The sequence below is a fragment of the Sarcophilus harrisii genome, chromosome 4, assembly GCF_902635505.1.
Source record: "Sarcophilus harrisii chromosome 4, mSarHar1.11, whole genome shotgun sequence".
In the NCBI taxonomy this organism is placed as follows: domain Eukaryota; kingdom Metazoa; phylum Chordata; class Mammalia; order Dasyuromorphia; family Dasyuridae; genus Sarcophilus; species Sarcophilus harrisii.
Window position 1 is genome coordinate 176156703 of NC_045429.1, and position 23795 is coordinate 176180497.

At 35.7% G+C, this 23795-nt stretch overlaps 1 protein-coding gene across 1 annotated transcript; it reads left to right on the forward strand.

The window, feature by feature from the left end:
• The first annotated feature begins 15305 nt into the window (after positions 1–15305).
• On the forward strand, positions 15306–16959 carry LOC100916475 (NF-kappa-B-activating protein). The gene has a single exon (XM_003769408.4). The coding sequence runs from the start codon at positions 15572–15574 to the stop codon at positions 16865–16867; it is 1296 nt and encodes a 431-aa protein (XP_003769456.3). The 5' UTR covers positions 15306–15571; the 3' UTR covers positions 16868–16959.
• The last annotated feature ends 6836 nt before the right edge of the window (positions 16960–23795 follow it).

A 23795-nucleotide genomic window follows, 5' to 3' on the forward strand; every position in this document is an offset into this window, starting at 1 on the left:
CCCTCACTTTATCCTCTAAACCAAACTGACCTACTTGCTGTTCCTTCCACTTGAACTACATTCCTGTCTATGATTTTGCATAGGCGTTCCTGCAAAGTCTTCTTTTCTCACTGGTATCTCCTGAAACCCCTAGATTCCTTTAAGGTTCTACTCAAGAATGACTCACGCATCAGGCCTTTCCCTATTCCTCCAGTTTTTGATGCATCCCACCAATCACCATGACTCTTTAGTAACCATAGAAATTACGGAATTTACCAAAGATGAATTAGAGATCATTATTGATCACAGAATAGAAAATTTTGATTATATCAAATTAAAAAGCCTTTGTAAAAACAAAACTAGTGCAAACAAGATTAGAAGGGAAGCAACAAACTGGGAAAGCATTTTCACAGTTAAAGGTTCTGATAAAGGCCTCATTTCCAAAATATATAGAGAATTGACTCTAATTTATAAGAAACCAAGCCATTCTCCAATTGATAAATGGTCAAAGGATCTGAACGGACAATTTTCAGATGATGAAGTCAAAACTATTTCCACTCATATGAAAGAGTGTTCCAAATCACTATTGATCAGAGAAATGCAAACTAAGACAACTCTGAGATACCACTACACACCTGTCAGATTGGCTAAGATGACAGGAAAAAATAATGATGAATGTTGGAGGGGATGCGGGGAAAACTGGGACACTGATGCATTATTGGTGGAGTTGTGAATGAATCCAACCATTCTGGAGAGCAATCTGGAATTATGCCCCAAAAGTTATTAAACTGTGCATACCCTTTGATCCAGCAGGGGTACTACTGGGCTTATACCCTAAAGAGATACTAAAGAAGGGAAAGGGACCTGGATGTGCCAAAATGTTTGTGGCAGCCCTGTTTGTAGTGGCTAGAAACTGGAAAATGAATGAATGCCCATCAATTGGACAATGGTTGAGTAAATTGTGGTATATGAATGTTATGGAATATTATTGTTCTATAAGAAATGACCAGGAGGATGATTTCAGAGAGAGACTTACATGAACTGATGCTAAGTGAAATGAGCAGAACTAGGAGATCATTATGTACTTCAACAACGATACTGTATGAGCATGTATTCTGATGGAAGTGGATTTCTTTGACAAAGAGACCTAATTCAGTCTCAATCAATCAATGATGGACAGAAGCAGCTACACCCAAAAAAAGAACACTGGGATACGAATGTAAACTGTTTGCATTTTTGTTTTTCTTCCCAGGTTATTTTTACCTTCTGAATCCAATTCTTCCTGTGCAACAAGAGAACTGTTCGGTTCTGCACACACATATATTGTATCTAGGATATATTGTGACTTATTTAACATGTATAGGACTGCTTGCCATCTGGGGGAGGGGGTGGAGAGAGGGAGGGGAAAAGTCAGAACAGAAGTGAGTGCAAGGAATAATATTGTAAAAAATTACTCAGGCATGGGTTCTGTCAATAAAAAGTTATGATTATTAGAAGAAAAAAAAAGAAATTACGGAATTTACAGAGGATTACCACTTCATCAGGGCATAAACAAATTACTAGGGCAAGCAGCTGCCAGCACTACTTGGGATTAAATATTTCTAGGAGGCATATAACAAAAATGATTGTTGAATGATTATCTAAAATACATGGCTTTGTCTAGATATTCTCTTTCTAGCTTTATGATCCCATGATCCTGTGATTGTTAATAAATAAAAAAATAAATAAATAAAACAAAGCTGTCTCTCAATTCATAGAGGGAGAGGTGTGAGAACTGAGATAAGAATTGATGACAAAGGACCTAAAAAAAGTCCTGGATGAGAAATTTAGGCTCTGCTTTTTCAACTTATGTGTCCTTGGGAAAATGCCTTCTCTCAGGAGTGGTTTTCTGCCTATTCTTTAATCTAATTCTATGTTTAATATCATTAAGAAATTTTTTTCCTGATTTGGGGAGGAGGAAGTTTGGTTTAAAAAGTTTGTGCCTTCAGAGAGACCATTAGAGAGATGTCTTTGAATAAAACATGCTGTTGCCATTGGCAAAAGAAAGATACAAAGTTTCCTTTAAATTTAAGCTACCTTGGAAGTTAGGAAAGGAGGGAAAGAAGAGAAGCAAGGGAGTGTTTCCTCAGGACTCAGAATCAGAACCATTTTTTCTAAATGTCTATTCTTACAAAACAAAGGGATGTGGTAGATTTCACCAGAAAGAAAACCCAGAGAACCAGACAGAAATGACTGAAACGAAGCCCTTCGTTCATACTCCAGTACCCTTTCACAAGGCAGCTCAGTGAGGGTGCACAATACAACTCTTCCCTTGGAGGTATTAGGTCAGAACGCTTCTTACTTTGTGATTTCTTTTGTCTCTAATATTTTTTAATTAAAGGGAAATCTAGCTAAAGTGAACATAAAAACCATATGATATATATGACGGAAGGCAATGACTCACAAAAAGATAATCCTGGGGAAAGGAAAGGGAGAAAGGGGAAGGATCTTGGGGAGCAGAATTTGTAATAGGGAAGGCCAGGCAAGCAAGGGACAATGTGACAATGAAATTTTGGTAGATTATTTTCAAAATGTTCAACATGAACTAAAATTCTACAAAAGAAGTTGGGTCAAAAGAGAAGAGACTCAAAGATGAAATTCTTCTAATGGTATAAAAGCAAACAATTACAATCAGGAAGAAGAGGAGAAACTTGCTAAAAAAAAAAAAAACTGATGTGAACTCAAAAGTTTCCTTTTCTACTCCCCTCTACCCCACTATCTTCCTCATCCTACATTATCACCTCCTTTTCTCCAGTCTCAGGGGATGATTTGGGCCTTTTGTGTGCCAAGTTAACCTTGCCACTTTCACTCTTAGTCCCTTCTCTGCCCTTCTCTTTCAGAGAGAACCCTATTTATCATTTTCTTTTTTTCTCTCAACTTCTCTCTTTCCTTAGCCACTGACTTCAGGTGCTAATGAACATGTTTAGATTTCCCTATTCTTAAAAAAAAAATAAAAACAAACAACCAAGTCCTTCAGTGGCCCTTCCATTACCTCAAATTATCATACTATATCTCTACCACTTTTGTTGCCTCCATCTCTTTACTTGCTATTTTCTTCTCAGTCCCTTGAAATTCATTTCCTAATTCTTTTATTCAATTGAAACTATCCTTTCTCCAAGATTACCAACGATTTCTTAGGATTCTTGGAGTAAGGAATGGGAAGTAGGAAGAAGGATAACTTTGACATCTATTAAGAATCCCTTAAATAGTTAAATAGGTTCTGTTTTTAGATGACTTCCAAATTCATAAATCTAGCCCTTACCTCTCTCTTAAGATGCAACTCTGTATCACCAACTATCCTATGGACATTTCTATCCCAAAGACATTTCTAAACTAAACAAAACTAAGACAGAATTCACTGTTTTCCCCTATTTTCTTAAATTTCACAATTCTCCTGAGAGTTATGCTAGTCAAAAGCAGCCCTGGTTTAGAATATTAGCTTGTATGTAAAATGAAATGTTATGAGGGAAGGATAGTGGAAGATTATGAGCCACATAAAACAACAAGCAGTGGAAGAGGGAAAAAGCTTTTTTAAAAAAAGCTTGACAAAATTCTCAAATAAGAAAATAGATAAACAATGAAAAAGATCTGCAATTATTTTTATAACAAACTTTTTACAGTATTAAGTAAAGATACACCATCTTATTTAGGGTATCCTAGATATCCTTCAGGGTGGCAGGCTGAGAGTATGATGAGAAAGACAACAGCAGTTGCCTTAGACAAAAGAGGTCCATGTTAAAGGTGACATTATTTTGAGATTTTTGACAAGTGAGTCTTTTTTGTTGACTTAAACTGTTTTAGGCTCTTTTTGTTTCCATCTATTTTCCATTTTCAATTTGAATTGTTTTTAATGGCATTTCATATAGTTTTCCCATTTTAATTCTTTCTTAATTAGATTAATTTTTGTACAAATTAAGAGTTTGACTATAAGTACACAGAGAACTGATTCAGGAACTTCTCCCACATCAGGAATAAGTAATTTATTCTCTTATAAAATAATTTTCTGTTATAAAAGAATTGGAAGGCACTAGACATGGAGAGCATCACAAAAGTAAAAATGGTTATTTTTCAAAGGCTATGCTACTCAGGTGACAAGCTATATCATCCTGCAAAGGCTTTAAGTATGATTCTGGCAAAAGATTATGGCTGCTTTCTAAAGACCACCCTAACTAAAGACATGAAGTTTCTCAGAGGCTATTTGATCATGAATCCTTTAGCCATGGCAACCCATAAAATCAGGAAAAATACAAAGTATGAAACTAAGAACTTCTGTTTTTACAGAGAGGATGGTTGATTATGTTTGATCTAATCTAAATCCTCAAGTCCCTTAATATAGTGCTCTCTCCTCACTGGTGGAAATCAATGTCTGGCATCCATGTGAAGGGCAGGGAAGAATTAGAAGAACATGTTTGAGGAAAGCTGCTCAGTTTTTTTCAAGTCACTGTGTCTCTTTAAAATCTCTAATTCTGTTCTGTAGTTTGGGACTTTTAGCTTCTGATTTCAAGAGAAAAGATGGAAGATGCCAATGCCACACCAAATAATTAAAGGAAAGCATTCTAGGAAGAAGCCAATATTGAAAAAAGCTAGCAGTCTATATTAATTGCCCCTTAGACTAACAATTTTGAGCACTTTGATGTATTGTCTCTTGAAGAGCTTGAAGTTAATGCCTCTGACTCAAATCCTAAGCCCCATTTTGTATATATAAAATTAATTTCTTTTTAAGATATATATAAAACTTTAAATTTAACACTACTGAATTTCATTTTATTAGATTCAGCTTAATACTCTAGCCTGTCAAAATATTTTTGGATACTCACTCTGTCCTCTAATATTTTAACAATCCCTCCTTCATCCTTCAAAATATGAAGAATATAAGAAGAAATCCTGTCCTAGATCTGAACTGTTACCAAAAGGAAGGAACTTTGGTGTAAAAGAAGATCTGAGTTCACAATCAGAGGAAGATAATGAGGTTTTCTTTTTCTTTTTTTTACTCCTCTCTTTTTTACTATTAACAGATACCCTGTTTTCCAAAGCTAAGGTCTAGCAAGCAAGCTGTGCCCTTAGCTTGACATAACAATATTTTGTGCTCAACCTCTGGATGATCTCTACTGCAACTAAATCATAGAACTGAAGGTTCCTGAGCTCAGATAAATACCAAGAGGCCCAGAAATGAAGCTCTGACATGAATGGACTTTTTGTCATTAGACAATCTTGCCTCACTGTTGTGCTTTACAACTGTAGCTACATTACATTGTTTGATTATTTATTTGGTCACAAATATATAAATCAAGGTTTAGTCTTATTTCCATAGGTCTCTTACTGGAGAAGGCTCTGACACATGTAATAAAGAAAGCTTTTTGCTTTTAGCTTGTGTGGGCTCTTTGGTATTTTTGGAGTTAATAGTAGTTACAAAAAATTCTGTGATTTCACAGAAGAACTTAAAAAAGAATTTAAAAAATCAAGAGAGAAGAAGGAAATTTTAGAAAAAAAGCAATTCAAGAAAATTATGAAAAGCCAGTTAACCAGGAAAAAAAAGAACTGCTTGAAAAGTAGATTTGGACAAGTGGAATCAAATAATGTTATAAGACATAATAAAATTATATAACATAATTCAATACATAATATAAAATCAAAACCCAACAATATGTTGTTTACAAGAAATACATTTTAAAACGAGAGATATACAGAGATAAAAAATTTCCTTTCCCCCCTCTTTCTTTTTTTTTTTTTTTAAAGACCTCCTAGAGTCTCTTTTTTTGCCTTTATCTTCCCTAGCATCTCCTATTCTAAACTTAACTCCTCTCCTGCCCCATCATAAACTCTACCTCATTTGGTACTCCTGCCCCTAGAATTCACCACCAATGAGTTGAAAACATCAACTGCCCAGCAACAAGATAGATTAGGAGGTGTCAAGAATTCCTATGTGGGCAGCAATCAGACTGGAGCAAATAGGAGGGATTAGCTGTGTAAAAACAATTAATAAATTAATAAATAATTATAGTCATTTATATGAATTGTTTATTCTTTATATTGAATTTACATTCAGTATAATTGTGCTTATTAATGTCTCAGCAATTTTTAGTTGGTTATAATTTAAATCTTCATACATATCTCTCATAGTTTGTTTTTCATGAAACATGACTGTTGCCATTTTTAAAAATTAGAGAAAACATTTCAAGATGGACCCATTCATATGCCAACCCTTGTATAAGGCTAGGAAGATACTCTTTTTCCAAAAATGTATTTTCTCTATTTTACATAAACTAATTGTGGGTTCTGAGACGCTATTGTCTGCCTTTTCACATTATAATAGATCTTACATTTCCAAGGAAGTTAAAAGGTGACTGACTATATGAAAATAATATTCTCAGATTCGATATATGAGAACTTTATATAGCATATGGTAGAATAGGAGTCATATCTGCTTTCTTTATTGAAAAACAAACTTCTCCAGCTGTTTATTCTGCAGAATAATCTACAATCACAGAAGGGGGATTTGCTGCAGAAATAGAAATGTCAGTTAAGTTTCATCTAGAGGCTTTATAACTGATGCAAAAAGCAGAAGCAATAGTACTTGTGTCAAATCCCAAGTGCAGTATGGGTTATTGGAAACCAGGGAAAAAATTACATTTTTCCCTTATTGTAATTGAAAACCTTATATAGAAGCTACAAAGAAAAGTAAGTAGTTTAGTCATTTTTAATTTTTTTCCATGTTAAACTCTACACTTGCTTTATGTTGATTCAAGATGATTCAACAAGTTTTTATCTTTCTTTTTTTTCCCCCTGAAGCAATTGGGATTAAGTGACTTGCCCAAGATCACATAGCTAGGAAATGTTAAGTGTCTGAGATCATATTTGAACTCAGGTCCTCCTGACTCCAGGGCTGGGGCTCTATCTACTGCACCACTTTGCTGCCCCTATCTTTCTTTTATATGAAAAGATAAGAAATTATCATTAATATTTAAAATATTTATAATTTTTCAAATAGGCTTTTAAAAGATGAGAATACTGATTTACCATTTGTAGTATGTTTTGCATTCTTTTTCTAATTGTGGCAAAAGACTTGAACTGAGTTATCCCTAAAACTATTCTCTAATAAATAACATGCTCATTGATAGTAAGAAAAGGTAATTGCTATTATAATCATATAATTACTTACATTCACATACCACTTTATGTAACAGAATGCTTTCATAGCTATTATCTCATCAGATGGTTATAGTAACCCTGAAATAAAAATAGTGTAAATAATATTATACTCATTTTACAGGTAAGGAAAGTGAAGTTAGGAGTTTGTAACTTGCCTCAAGTTATAAAACTAATAAATAGTAAATCTAGATTTCCAACCAAGATCTTCTGACTTCAAGGCAGTAATTCTTCTCTTTCCCCTATATCACAGAATTTCTTATACTGAAATAAGTTTATATTTTAATATTTTGTGGATCTGTTGATGTGTGAACAGATGAAGCACATTCACGTCTTTGTATTCTATATTGTTTATGCCATTTTATAAATCCTTCATGGAAGAACTTATTCCAAAGATTTTCTTAGAGTATCTGTGCCAGGCAGTGGAGACAACCTTTTTAAATATGATGGATGCCAAGGCAACACTTGGATTATCCATCTGTAGTCTCTCTCTCTCTTTCTTACTAGATAGCTGGTCTGTCATTCTTTTGTTATATATGAGGCAGTGTGGCACAAGAAAAAGCAGTGGCCATGGAATTGAAAACCTAGGTTCAAATCCTATCTCTGGTGTTTATTATTTATGTCACATTAAATAAAATCACTTAATAAATCTAGTCCATATTTTCCTCATCTGTAAAGTTAAAGAAAGGACTAGATTGGATGGATCCTTATGTATTCTGAACTATGAACATCTTTTAATCATTATTAAAATCTTTATTATAATAGCTCATATTTACATAACTCTGTAAGGCTCCTTGTAGTACCTCATTTGACTCTCACAACAATCCTTGTGAGATGTGTTATTATCCTTGTTTTTCAGAAGAACTAAAGGGTTTCACAGTGTCTGAGGTAGTAGTCAAACTCATGTCTTCCTGACTCCAATTTCAAACACTTTATTCACTATTAATGTTGCAGCCTATCCGTACCTTCAATGCAATTCTCCATTGCCCAAGAAAATGGATTACTGAAATTTTAATTGGTTGAAAACTGTGATATTGCATGATTTCTACGCACTAGCATCAGTGGCAGAATACTAGTGTTGAAAAGATGGGATTTGGGGCAGCTAAATGGCACAGTGGATAGAGTACCAATCCTGGAGTCAGGATTCGGCCTCAGACATTTAATACTTACTGTGTGATCCTGGGCAAGTGACTTACCCCAATTGCCTTGAAAATAAAATGGAAAAGATGGGACTTATGGCACAAGATTACTCATCATTATTGTGGGCATTTAGAATTTTCCCAAATGCAATTATTCTATTCTCTTTTAGTTCTGGGCCCAGATCATTGTTTATATATAATTCCAATAGAAGTTATTCAGCTATTCAGATTCTTTAACTTAGCATTCCTGCTATTGTGTATATATCCAGAGGAAGTCAAAGAGAGAAGAAAAAAGGGGTTTTTAAATTTTTTATAGTATATTCATGGCAACACTTTTCCTGATACTAAATAACTGTGCCATTAGTAGCATCATGACTGAACAAACTATATCACTCATTTTTAATGGATTATTATTGTGCAGTAAGAAACAAATACTTAGGAATTTAGAGAAACATGGGAGGATCTATCTAAACTAATGTTGAGTGAAATAGAACTGAATTGTATATAAATGAATGAAAAGTCAATTATGATTAAATCTATTCTGCCATTGTTTCTGGAAAGGGTATGTTACTATCCTTGCAATTTTCTAGTCCCATTCTCCTGTGTCTGTGGTCTCCCCCTATTATAATGTGAACTCCTTGAAGGCAGTTTATTCATATCCTCAGTACTTAGACCCTACTAAGCACTTTACTAATGCTTTCTCATACATCATTTTACTTTCATTTCTTCTCAAGTACACATCCTTAAGACAGATAATTAAGCTAGCAATGAAAACATAATTTTTCATGTTTTTAGTAATACCTGCCAAATCCTGGAAATGCATTTAGTTCTCTTCCTAGAGGGCCCTTTTCTATTTGGTAAGTTCTTGTAACTTTCATTTTGGGGAAGTGTTCCAGACTAATCATCCCTCATTTTCTGAGCATCTCATCATGTATCTACTCTACTTTTCATTTTTGCTTTTATATATTGTCTTCTCCCATTAGAATGGAAGCTCCTTATAGGTCAAGGATTTTATTTCTTTTTATTTGTATTTGTATCCTTAGCCTTAGCACAGGGTCTGATACTTAAAATGCTTATTGGCTGATTACAAGATTCATTGGACATGGCCAGTTAGCAAGTACATGTATTTTATCTGAAATAGCATTTCCTTCCTGCTAAGATACTATATGATCCACTTACTTAGCAGACACTCCATAAAACTAGCATTTCTCAATGAGCAGCTTTAGACTTGCTTCTTCCAACTAATTTTATACTTTCATTTCTCTTTCCTCATGTTCCTCCAAGGCATTTCCAAATATAATTGGTCATCCACATATATTAAGATAGTTCCAACTACTTTCTCTATAAACAATTGAACTATAGTTAGTGTCCTGATAATACTATATGGTATATGCTGATCCTTTGGGGTAGATTAAAAAAGATATTTCCTTATTTTCTTCTGTCATGGGGATTGGATACTATCCATTATACAGATCTGGCCTGATTAGCCAACAACCAGGGCATCTTGAACATGTGGCATTGTATCTACTCTAGATACTTACTCAGAGTGATAGTTTATATACATTTAGATGATGCATATGCACTATAGGAAAATGTGATTCTGCTGTTAACTATTTCTTCATACCTTTTCTACAGTCTTTCAATTCAATCGTTTGAAATCATTTTTAAAAGTCTCATTAGTTGTTGAAGTGGATTATGTGTCTTGTTCTTGAGAGGAACACTATATATGGCCATGAAGGCAGCTGAAGCAGGTGCTGTAGAGTAAGAGCTTAGTTAAACATCACAGATGTCAAGGTCATCTACTGCATCCTGGGCCATAGTGAGTCATCTTGACTTTCATCTTGCCACTGGATTTTGATGATTGAGGAAGAATGAGGCTGGATACTTTGTGCATCTCAGCCTCATTAAATCCACTATAGGCTCAAGCCCAGTCATTACTCATAATGTCCCTGGTCTCAAAAACAAACAACAAACAACAACATACTGTTTACTGAGAACATTGGGCCTAGAATTGTGTGTTTTGAAAATAATCTCTCAGGCATTGTAGAGTCATTAAAATCAAACATCTCTTAGCCTACTTTCAAGATGGAATAGTCAGTGTCCTTATGATATATTCTACTATCACACATTTCTACTATTCGGTGTCATACAGAAACATGGATGGTCAGTATCCAGCTGTTGTATTGCTTCTTGCTGTCTATAAAGTTAGAATACCTTAAAATAGGCTAGAAACAGTACCAGCCAATCCTGACACAACACCTAGAGTTCACCTAGTACACCTCAGCTAAAGTGTTACCTTTCTGTTGATGTCAACTGAGTCTCAAAGCCCTTTAGTATGGTTTTTCCTTCCATATTTGTGGAAATCAGTTCCCTGTGACTGTAAGAGTAGCTGGATGGAATTGGTGAGAACAGGAGATAACTGTCTCGGTCTCTTCCAGCTCTACAGTCACTTCAGGCACTTTGGGCTTCAGGATAAAGGGAGAATAAAATTCTGGGAAGAAGCAAATATGAAAGGAGCTGGAAGCTGCCATCAGGTCCCTCTACCCATATATTTTTAACATATACCTTCTCTGATTTCTGTTTTGTTGTTGACTTAGAAAAATCGGGTTTCTTTGTTCTTTGTTATATGTATTTGTTGTGGAACTGGTATTTGGTAGGAAGGAAGTAAATATAAAAGATTGGGGACTTCCTTTCCCCATTAATGAAGCGAGATCAAAAGTTTAGCTTGAAAGAGATGAAAAACATATCTCTTCAATTAAATACTTAAGAAAACAGATATAATTCTAGTCTGATATGCTCTTTTTCTGATAACATAATAGTTAGCTTTTATTCTTCCCCTCCTGCTTACCGGACTGACAGTAATTTAAAGTCTCAATTGGAAAAGGGTTGGAGGAGAAGAGGCTAGAAATCTATCCATTCCTGTCTCCTTTTGAGCCATACAGGACACTCAATGTCACATATGGGGACAGCCTGATACATATGACTTTCCCAGAGAACTTAAGCTCATATAAAGTTTTTATTGTGCAATTCCTCATTTGCAATATGTTATCGGCTATTGTCATCATGAAGCTCTTAATTAGCTTTTGGATAATCCTCAACTTTAATATTTGTCATATTGTAATATTACATGACTTAGCATACATTTTTAGCAGTGTTTAAAAAAGAAAGATGGCCTTTTGCTACGGGGAAAAACTTGGAGATAATTAAAAGAATATCACAGTTTCTCAAAAATATTCCAGATTATTGTCTTTTTCCTGTTTAATTTGGGACCTATGTATCTTGGACAAAATGATGAATCAGTTTTATAAATTGTCCATCCAATTTCATGTCTGGTCAACAATCATTTTTTATTCACTTATTTTTATTTATTTATTTATTTGTTTTGTGGCTAGCCAAGTCAAACTCTTGAGAATATATAGATATTATTTAGGAATCTTTGCAGTGTTCTGAGGTCTTAGGTAATAAACAAAATCTCATCTATGATCAGAAGTATCACTTTTAAAAATTGTATTAATTTATATTTTACATTATTATAAAAATAGTGGTTTTATTATTTGCTATTGTATTAGTATGCCCCCATTTATTCAACTGATTCTATGATCTCACTGATATAGGTCTTTCCTTCAGTAATGAAAAATATAACCCATCCATGCCTGTTTATAATGTGTGAACACATTATATGTATTTAACATACATATACACACACACATGCATGGACATGTATACAAAAAAATCACATTGAGACTCCATATATTTGTGTACTATATACTTTATCTACATGTATGTTATCTATCCGTGTATATACACATGCACAGACATATTCAAACATCTCAAACACACACACACACACACACACACACACAATCTTTCCAGTCTAGGAAAAAAGGGATGTAATCACAGAAAGTAAGAGGTGTTAAGCTAAGTGTAAAAATGTGTCTACATCCTGTCATGCTTTTAAGAAGTGTGAAGTTTTTCTTGATTGAATTGGGAGAGGAAGATTAGTTTGGTTAGGCCCCTCATGACCACTAAAAAAACTGAGCTCACTCACTCTAGCTATCTAGTTCAAATCAGAAGCCAAAATCAAGGCAAGAACCTAGCCCTTTAGTGGGAATCACATACACATTCCGAGAGGGGAAGAAAGGACTTTCTTTCTCCTACCTCTCTCTTCCATGTGTCAGAACATTCTGAGGCACTGAGAAGTAAATGCTTGCTTGACACTATATCCCGCAGGGAAAAATACACATACTCACTAGACCAGGGTTTTTTTAATCTTTTTTTGTGTCATGGACCCCTTTGATAATCTGGTGAAACCGAGGGACCCTTCTCAGGATTGTGTTTTTAAATGCAGAAAATAAAATACATAGGATGAAATGTAAATGCTTATACAGAAAATTTAACAGTTGGCCTAGAGACCATTAGAGCTGTTTTAACTCACCCCTGGCCCATGTCTTTGTGAATTCAAGGCAACAAGAATACAAGTCAATATTAGAAACTACTTGGTAATCCTTGCTGTCTAAAATGTAGACTAGACTGGGGGGTGGGGGGGAAATCTACTAAAGTATAGTGAAATAGACGATTAAGGGAATGATTTAATTCAGGCCTACAACATACTTGGGATAATAGTTTTATTATTTTTAATTTTATAATTTTATAAATTCATTTTATAATTCACACAACTGTTTACATGTTAACTCATCTGAAACTCATAATCCTGTAAGGTAGGAACTATTATCATTCTCATTTTGTAAAACCTGAGACACAGACAAGTTAAATGACTTGTGCAGGGTTATATAAATGTATCTCAAACTGAGTGTAAACTCACATCTTCTATACATAGCAGACCATATTTCATAGTATTTCAGCCTACTAATTTTCAGCTTGCCTGACCAAGATTACTTATGTTTAGTAAGTGTTACTCAGAATTTGAACCCAGGCCATTTAACTACAGTCATTATCCTTCCACTGAACCAAAGTTCCCAAATAAAGCAACAACATGTTTTGTTTTGGTTGAATTGTCTTAAACTACCAAGATATACTTTAATTCCTGGTTTAGATATTACTTGGGCTTGGAGTTAAGCAAAAACGAATTCAAATTTGGTCTCAGACATTCATTAGCTATGTGAACCAAGGCCAGACACTTAAATTTCTCAGTCTCAGTTTTGCATTTGTTAAATGGGAATAATAGTATCTACTACTTAAAGGAGTGAAGATAAAATAAGATATTTCTAAAGCACTTCCCAAATCTGAAAGCACCATACAAATGCTAGCTGTTATAAAGAGTTACTCTTAGCCATGGAGAATTAAATTATTTAGATAAGTATTTAGATTTGGACCCACTTTAGTATTTTCCTGATGAATATTTATGTGTTTCTAACTGGAAATGAAATGAAATCTTTACTTTCTTGTAGTTTCTATTTCTTCTTACTACTAGATACTGCTGAAAAACATTGTAATACTATCACAAGCTCCGTTAATATCAAGCAAAATGAGATCTATGCAAAGCGCAAAATTTTGCAAATTAAATTCAGAAGACTCCAAAAATCTAACATGTAGATATAATCTACTACCTCACTTTCTATTATCATTTCCACGAAAAATAAATCGTTGTTAAACTGCCAGATGGAGTTTTATACCTTTTAGCAGTCGTGATTGCTTCAAGTCTTTTCTAAGCCTTAGATTATACTGCACCCTAGTGGATGCCATCTCATGAATGTGGTTAAAAAGTTTAGTTTTTAGTAAACTTAGTAAAAAATTTAAATTTATAGATGGATTTTTTCTTTTATAAGAATTCTGGAATACAGTTTAAAAAAATTAAACAAGAAAAACTTGCTACTGAACCTAAAACACTTTTATAAAAAAAAACCTTTCATCTCCCCTTTCTAGAGTTTATCTGTATTCAATTTTATAATCAATATTCTTATTATAATATCAATATTATATTCAATCAATATTATAATCAATATTCTTTTGCACTGGCCTACAAGACTAGTTTTTTGACTTTTTCAACTTCTTTCAGAATTGGACTAAGAAAACAAGCAGCAGCATTCCTACGCGTTTTGAGCGTTTATTGAACAGCGCTTGGTGAATATAATCTAAGTTTTTGAATTTATTATTCCCAATTGTATAGAAGTAACTTTTTGAATTCAAAATCTTAGCAAAAAAAAAAAAAAAAAAAAAAAGCAAAAAAAAAAAAAGCTTGTGTGAAACTGCGTAGTTTATGGGACCAAAAAATTGGCCTCCTTAACTCTAACAATTAGACATTTTTTGAGTCCAGAAGCATCCTGTAAAGAATATTGGACTTGGTGTCAGGAGTAGCTCATAGGTGCGTAACTGTAGAGCTGAAAGGGACCTCAGAAGTCGGATGATACAATCCCTCTACAAGTGGAGAAAAGGGACTGAATCTCTGAAAGTTTTAAGTAATTTGGTCAAGAATTTGCAGGTAATAGAATTCAAATTAGCCTAATTTCAAATCCAATTATTTTTCTACAGTGCCACGGCCCGAGGTCGGAGGCTGGGTTTTGCACTTGATACTTAACCTCTCTAGGTCTCTTTTGTTATGCGTAAAAAGGAAGGTATTTGTCCGACACAAAGGCCCTTTCCAGATTAGGAACTGGCTAAATAATTGCCAAGCCTCCTTCCTTCCTAGCGACACCCTTCAGAGGCGTGTGTTGGGTAGGGAAGAATTGCGAGAACGGAATAGGAACGGAGGAGGCTGAGGAGGGAGGAAAGGAAATCGCCTTGACTCTCGCACAGGGGCCTGGCTGTAGTCTTCCGGCAAGGCCGCGGCTACGCTGAAGAAGCTGCCAGAGAAAATTACTTCACGGAAAGCTTTCATCGGCAAACAGGTCAGAGGTTACCCTCCGGGCACTACGCGTAGCAGGGTCACGCGCCTCCCCAGAGTTACCGCCTGGGAAAACTGAATTTCCGCGCGCCGTCAGGTGTAAACAAGCTGGAATTTGTCAAACCCAGCCCCAGAAGTTTGGCCACGCCCCTCCCGGAAGTTCTCTTTGAAGGAAAAGAAATCTCTGTTTATCAACAAGCTAATTCGCTAATCCTCGCCCCAAACAGGGTCACGCCCCTCGGGGGACGGTCTCTCCAATGAAAGCTGAATCCTTGTGTGACAGCTTCGGAAAGACACAGGAGTTTGCTAATCCTGTGCTTTGACTCTGGCCACGCCCCCTGGGGAGGTCTCTCTCGGACAGAGTTTCTTCCGATTTCTCTTCTCGCGAGAGAGCCTGGCTGGGCTTTCCGTGGAGCCGGTCGGCGCCATGGCGCCTGCCTCTACCTCTCGCAGTCCGGAGGATACCCCGGGTTCCCGGAGACGGCGTCACGGAGGCAGCGGTGGCGGACACTCAGCTACAGCATCTGGAGGAGGCGGCGGCGGCCGCCGAAGCTCCTCCAAGAGCCCTCCAGCCACCAAAGCCATCCGCTCGCCCCGGGGCCGCTCTCGCTCTCGTTCCAGAGAGCGCAACGGCTTTCGACAGTCGTCGTCCTTCTCCGAGCCGGGAGGCCCAGGTCGCAGCCGTCGCAGCCCCAGCCGGACCCACGGCCGCGACCGGGAGCGGCTTCCGGATATGCGTGGCTCCTCGTCGGCCTCTTCTGCCCACTACCATCATCACTACCACTACCATCACCATGGGGGCGACAGGCAATGGCCCGATTACTACGAGAAGGAGAAGGAGGAGAGCCTGCGCCAGAGGAGGTTAAATGAGCGGGAGCGGATTGGGGAGCTCGGAGCCCCGGAGGTGTGGGGGCTTTCCCCTAAGATTCCTGAACCTGACTCTGATGAACACACCCCTGTAGAGGAGGAGGATTCAAAGTCCAAGAAAAGTGCTTCAAGTTCCAGTTCTGAAGAAGAAAAGAAGAAGAGGAAGAAGAAAACGAATCGCTCCAAAGAAAATGCTCAGAGGAAAAGAAAGAAAAAAACGTCCAAAAGAAAACATAAAAAGTATTCTGAGGACAGTGACTCTGACTCTGATTCTGACTCTGATTCCAGCAGTGAAGAAGAGAGAAAAAAGGCAAAGAAAGCCAAGAAGAAGAAGAAGAAGAAACACAAAGTGAAAAGGTCCAAAAAGAAGAAATATAAAAAAGAATCTACTGAGTCAAGCTCTGATGTCTCTGATGAAGAGCTCCCCGAAGATGATCTCTGGATTGAGAGATCCAAAAATGCAGAAGCTATGGATTTAATTGGGCCAGAAGCGCCAGTGACACATGCCTCTCAAGATGATAGACCTTTGAACTATGGACATGCTCTGTTGCCTGGGGAAGGTGCAGCTATGGCTGAGTATGTCAAAGCTGGAAAGCGAATCCCTCGAAGAGGAGAAATTGGCCTGACAAGTGAAGAGATTGCTTCCTTTGAATGCTCAGGCTATGTAATGAGCGGTAGTAGACACCGAAGAATGGAAGCTGTGCGACTTCGAAAAGAAAACCAGATCTACAGTGCTGATGAGAAACGGGCTCTAGCATCCTTTAACCAAGAAGAGAGAAGGAAGAGAGAAAATAAGATTCTAGCTAGTTTTCGAGAAATGGTATATAGAAAGACAAAGGGAAAAGATGACAAATAAGGACTTTTGTCAGTTATGCAGCTAAAAATGTTGAAAGTATCTTTACAACCTTATCTTTTTTCTATTGAAATATAAACAAAGTTTATGATCCACCTGTGCCTTCTTTTTAATTCATTGAATTCCTCCGGGAGAATATGGTGTTGATAGAACTAAATTACTTTATTGGTATCATTTTGAATAGGTGTGATTGGCCTGCTTAATCCTGAATGTTTATGTGTGCTAATTAGTGAAAGCTATATGTGTTGAATTGTGGGAGTTGGTCAAAAAGTGATCCCTGAACAACTTTGCAATTCTATTTTTTTTTCTCAGAGTGGTATTTGGGAGGGAGATGGAAGGTGGAGGAAGAGGGAGAGGTAAACCATGGTCAACTCCAAAAGTCACATTCCCTCTTAATGTAGTGACACTAGAACCTGTACAGTATACTTACTATTCAGGATAAAAACCCAGCATTCCCCTGCTTTTAACACAATTGCTATAAATATAGGAAGGCCATTGTTGCAAAAGAAAAATAATGAAGTTTGGAAATTCATTTCTAATAGTTTACAAGCTCTGATTTGTACCAAGAATGTTGAATTATTAGTTCTTTCCTCAACCTTTTTACTAAAAGGCTAATTAAACCACCAATGACAGAACAAAATTTGGAACCAGAAGGATCTGCATTTCTTTTATTAGGGTTATGACCTACTAAGCCAAACCCTCCCTGGGCTTCAGTTTCCTACCTGTAAAATGAGGGATTAGACAAAAAAAATCTTTAAGGGTTCCTTCCAGCTCTAAATCTTAGGAACTTAAATTCAATTTTTTAAAATATTAGGCAGTTCTAAGTCCTCTCCCTCCCCATTAAAACAAAACAAAACAAAATAGGATGTATCTAGTATTGGGCCAGTCAGTGAAACTTTAAGCACCTATAGTGTGGTATGTGTGGGAATACAAAAAACATGAGTTCACAACCTAATGGAGACTACAAAACAAAATTAAATTTTTCTGGGCAGGTGGGGAGGAGAAGAGGGAAGGCACTAAAACTAAGGGAGGTTGGGGAAGGCTTCGTGTTAATTCTACAGGAATTCCTGTAGATTCTTAAAAGATGGGACTTAAGTTGAGAGAAGCCAGGGAAACCAAAATACTGAATTGAGGAAGGAGAACATTCCAGGCTCTGGGGACAGTTAGAAGAAATATCTAAAGCTTGAGTGTCTTGTATGTCAAGACAGGTCGGTGTCACTGGATCAAGGACTTGGAAATAAGGTGGAAGAAGATGGAAAACTGGGATGGGGGGAAATACAAAAGAGGGAAGGGTTAAAAAGGGATTCAAATCCCTAGAATATTTTATATTTGATCCTGGAGGTATTGGGAGCCACTGGAGTTTTGAGCAGTGGATGAAACAAACAGGCTTGTGCTAGTGTAATTAAAAGTCAATGGAGTTGCATCATTTCAGCTTAAACTTCCTATATAATGATAATAATAAATAATCAAGGCTTCTAAATGGCCAGTGGCACAATCAATAGGTAAGGATGAATTTAAATACCCCCCTTCCAAATGACATTTTCTGTTTTTGTTTTTTTTTTTTTTTGTAAGGATAAAACTAAAAATTTCCTATTTGCCACACTTAGGGAAGTTTGTTCCTTTATATGGCTTGGAGATTTCATGAGGAAAACCAAAACTGTTTTTACTATTATATATAATCTCCAAATGCCATTGTATAAATTCAGCTTTATCACTTTAAAAATTGCTAACTATAATGATTTCTTAAAGTTAGGAAGAAATAGAAAGTGCTATTTCTTTTATATCAGCTCATTTGTTTTCCTTACCCTCTTGTTTTACTAAATGAAGATGAGTGAGACTGTGATTCATTTTTATGTGAATTTAATGTCCAAAAGTGATTATCTTCTCAATTGTGAGAGCATCAAATATCAGCTGCTCAAGTTCAAAATGCCACCCAGACAAATTTAATGTTTTTCTCTAAATTTGCCCCACTGTCTAAATTTTGTTAGTATTAATGGTACCAATATTGGTACAATCATATAAGCCTGGAATTTTGTATTATTTTTAGATTCTTCCTGATGATCTTTATCCCAATTCAAGAAGACAGCCTGCTATGTTAGAAAAATTGAGTACCTGAATGAATCCTGGCTTGGCTTTTTACCTATGAGATGTTAAGCAAGTCACTTAAGTCTAAGTGATTTTAGTATCATGAAAAATGAGGTAAGGTGATCTCTTAAGTCCTTTCTGACTCAAAGATCCTCTGATACTATAATTAAATTCAGTTCCAAACATTTTTTAAGCATCACCTACACTATCTGGAAGACACTGGCTACAAAATTGAAAACAATCCTTGCCTTCAGGAAGCTTAAAATCTTAAACAGAAATTATGATGGGTACATGTTTGATACAAAATCTGATGGAGTAAAAGAGATCCAAGTAGTGTTCAAAAATAAAATTTAAAGTGGGAGAAGTCATTTAAATAGAGTTGGTAAAGGAAAGCATTATGAAAGAAATAGCACTTGCACTGAGTCTTAAAAGGAATTAAAATAATAATCCCTATTTGGGCAGGAACCTTGTCTTACCTAAACAATTTTCTAATAGGACAATTCCCTGCAGGCATTGATTGACTAAAGGAGTATGATATAGATGAGGTGTGTGGCCTGTGTGCATACAGTAAAGTAGGACAGTACAAGTCAAGGTCAGGAAACAGTTACTAGTACTGTCTGGCTATGTAGAGTACATTGAGAATATTATGAATTTTTAAAATAGATTTTTATTTTCAAAGTATGTGCACATAGTTTTCAACATTCATCTTTGCAAAACCTTGTATTCCAAATTTTTCTTTCTCCCGGTCCCTCCCCTAAACAACAAGTAATCCCAATATATGTTAAATATGTGCAATTTTTCTATACATATTAACACATTTATCATGCTGCACAAGAAAAATCAGATCAAAAAGGAAGGAAAAATAACCAAAAAAAGATGAAAATACTATGTTGAAATCCACATTCAGTCCTTATAGTCCTCTCTCTAGGTGCAGATGGCTCTCTCCATCACATATCTATTGGAATTGTCCTGAATCACTTCAATATTAATATGAATTTTAACTATCTCAAGAGGCTCAAGTCACATTATGGAGGGCCTTCAATATTTGCATTAAATCATTTTTGAATCATATGCCAGGTACTGTGTACTATACTAATAGGATTTATATAGTGTTTTAAGGTTTGTAAGATGCTTTATATGTATCACCTGATAGGGTCTTCACAACCCAGTGAGGTAGGTTATTATCCCTATTTTAAGGGAACAGTATGAACTAATTAACTGATTTAGGATTATACGTCTAGTATTGAGACAATTCAAATTCCCATCTTCCTGACTGTACTGTACCATCTAGCTGTTGATATGTAAGCCAACAAAACTGTCCTTGCCCTAACTTGAAAAAATATCACATAATAGGAACTAGAAAACTGAGAGAGAGGAGTCCTTGACCCTAGACATGTTTTGGAAATGGTGGTTAGGAATTAACAGGCCAGTTATTCTAGGAACTATTAAAGATTTCTGAATAGTAGTGCTATGGGAATGAGGAAAGAATGTGTGTGATTAGAGTGGGGAATTCCAGTATTCTGATACTAGTAGAACTTTAAGAAGAAATATTGGGTGGCACTATCTTTGCATGACATGGAATAGAATAGGTGATAAAATTTGGAATTAATAAAGTGTGAGATCAACCATCAATGAGAATATTAAAATTAGGAATAATAATAGAGATTTGAGTGGAGAGGAAAATTGATAAGTATAATATTCTCTCTAAAATGTAATCTCTTGTTGGGGTTTTCTTGTGGTCTCTGGAGGCAGCCTTTGTTTCACTTCAGTAATCACCCCAAATGCAGCCAGGAGTTAAAAGTCCTTATTGTCTCCTTTCCTGGAGCCCCCATTAGCTTTCTTAGAGGCCTATCTCTCTTCTTGGTTCTGAGAGTTTAAGCTCCTGCCTCAAATCTTTTGTCTTTGCTTCTCAATCTCCTCATTGAATCCTGGTTGAAGCTCCTAGCTTATATATGCTCTCTTAAAGGTGTGAATCTTGCATAACTATACTAAATACTAAGTACATGTACTGAACTAGAGAACTGTTAAGCAACATGATAAATTAGATAACTATTGTCTCTATCAATTCCATTGACTTAGTACCTTGTAAGAATCCTTTTTTCAAGTTCAGAATTCTGACCCATAACAGATAAGATTGGCCTAAAGTCATTGAAGCAAATGGTAGAATTTTAGACACTGTTACATGACAATGACATATATAGTAGGATTATAGAACTGGATGACTCAAAATTTCAAAGTAGGAAGGCCCGATGAATTGTCAGAGTAATAGTTTAATAGTGAAGATCAGAAGTATTCCAATTGCATGAGCAAAATCTTTACATTCTCTCCCAACCACATTAATTCAGGTTCTTGTTATAACTTGTTCAAACTAATGAAATAGTCTTCCTAAGCATTTTTCCCTATACACTCATCTTATTAGTTCACAGCACAGATCACACCATCCCATACTTCATAGAATCATAGATATGAAGCTGTAAGGGTCATCAGAGGCCATTTAATCTCATTTTATAGATAAAGCAATTGAGGCCCAGGAAGATTTTGACCTAATTAAGATCTCATAGTATGCAACAGAAATACTACCTTCACATAGCCACTACTTGCATAAACTTTTTAGATTGGTAAAATGAGAGAATCATAGAAATTCAAAATTGGAAGAGTCATCTGGTACAAAAATGTACATTGGTACAAATGATTATTTGTTGAGAATGTTGTTGAGATTGTTATTATTTATAAGTTTTTATTTTTCAGTATTTCAGCATTTTTATTTATCCAGTATTTGCTTGAAGTCTTCCCCTTAGGGAGAACCCTCTATTGCCTAAAGTTACCCATTCCTCTTTTGGATAGCTAGGTGGATCGAGTGCCAGGTCTGAAGTCAGGAGGACTCATCTGAGTTCAAATGTGACCTCAAACCCTTACAAACCTGGGTAAGTCACTTAACCAGTCTGCCTCAGTTTCCTCATCTGTAAAATGAGCTGGAGAAGGAAATGGCAAACTACAAAGCCCCAAATAGGGTCACAAAGAGTTGTATGTGAATGAACAATTATTCCTTTTTAACAATCTTAAAGTAACCTTTTCAATTTCACTCACTGTTCTTAGTTTTTCCCTTTGGGACCTGCATAATAATTCTAGTCCCCCTTCCACATGCCAACCCTTCATATTATTGAAGGCAAGTATTTTATCCCAATTCTTTTCTCTACGATGACTAGTTCCTTTATTCTTGTTATATTATGAACATGAGATTTCTAAACAATGTGACTTCTATATACTCTTCAGATTCACAAAGATCTCCCTAAAATGGGTGGAGGATAGGGGATTAGTCAGACATGGCCTTTGAATATAGCTTAAGATTGCATTAGTGTTCTTGGCTATCACATAGCACTGCTGACTCATGTTGATTTTGTAGTTAATTAAAATTCCCAAATGAACTGCTTTTTAGTCATCTTGTACATGTGAGGTTGACTTTTTTTTTAATCTATGTAAGATAAAATTTAAACCTATCAAACTTAATCTTAATATAATCAACCTAAATTTTGTTCCATAAATATTTTTAAAATTCTGACTCTTGTTCTCTAGTGAATTAGCTGTTCCTCCCAACTCTTGTCTCATCTATAAATTTGAGAAGCAAATCTTTACCTTTATCCAAGTCATTGATTAAAATGTTAAAGAGCACAGAGGTTGACAGATCCTCAGTTGCTAAACCGAAGACTTCCTTCCAAGTTGACATTCAACAATAGTTGAATAGTAGAATGACTACTCTCATTCCAAATCCACTTAATTACACTATTATCCAGCATGACATGCTTTATGGAATACTTTGCTAAAATTTAGGTAAACTATATAATTTCCTGGATGCAGAGGTAAACTTAACAGGATTGCAACTCCATAGTAAAAAGGAAGTAAAGTTAGACTGGCATCATCTTCTCTTGATGAAGCAAGACTTTCTGTTTTCCTGATCACAGCTCCCTTTTCATCACATTTTTAACTATCCCTTTAATAAAACATTCTGGTATTTTGTAAAGAATTGGAGTCAAGTTCCAAATTGATATAAAGTTTGCTGACTCTTTTAATTATTTTGGAAGTTGAGGCATTTGACTTTCTCCAATCCTGTGGAAATTCTCTCATTTCTAATGATCACTGACATTATCACCTATCAGTTCTATACCCTTCCTTCTATACCCTGCCCCAAACATTGGGGTATAATACTTGTCTTCAATTATATGAAGAGTTGGCACGTGGAAGGGGAACTAGAATTATTATGCAGGTCCCAAATGGAAGAACTAAGAGCAGTGGGTGAAATTGAAAAGGTTTCAGGCATATACTCATTACTTTCTTTCATTTTATTTTTCAAGTCAAACTGGATTACCTATGATTACCCAAATTTATACATTTATTTTCGACTAATGTACTCTTGCTTCTGGTTTCCTCGTGTCCTGATATATATTCCTTCTTTGCAACTTCAGTTATATTCTGATTTTTATCATCTTCAAACTCTAGTTTAAACTACCATTTCCTGCAAAAAACCTTCACGGATTTCCCTAAGTGAAAAAAAAAAATCATGCTACCACTGAATATCTAGAGTTTTTTTTTATACCTCTATTATGCACTTACCAATAATTACCTTGCATTACTCATAAATTTGCATTTATTACTTGTAATTTATGTTTTATATTATTTATATAATATTATATTTTATATATATTTATATTAGTTTGTAAACCCATTATACTTTTACATATTTACTAAATGATCGAATAGTTCACTTAGCAGATGAGAAAAACTGAGGTCCAGAGGGTAGAAACTTGCTCAACAGTGTATGGCATGATTTGAACCTAGGTCTTCTTCCCTC

Coding starts and splice junctions, on each gene's coding strand:
- LOC100916475 (XM_003769408.4), top strand. CDS start 15,572: ATGGCGCCTGCCTCTACCTCTCGCAGTCCGGAGGATACCCCGGGTTCC.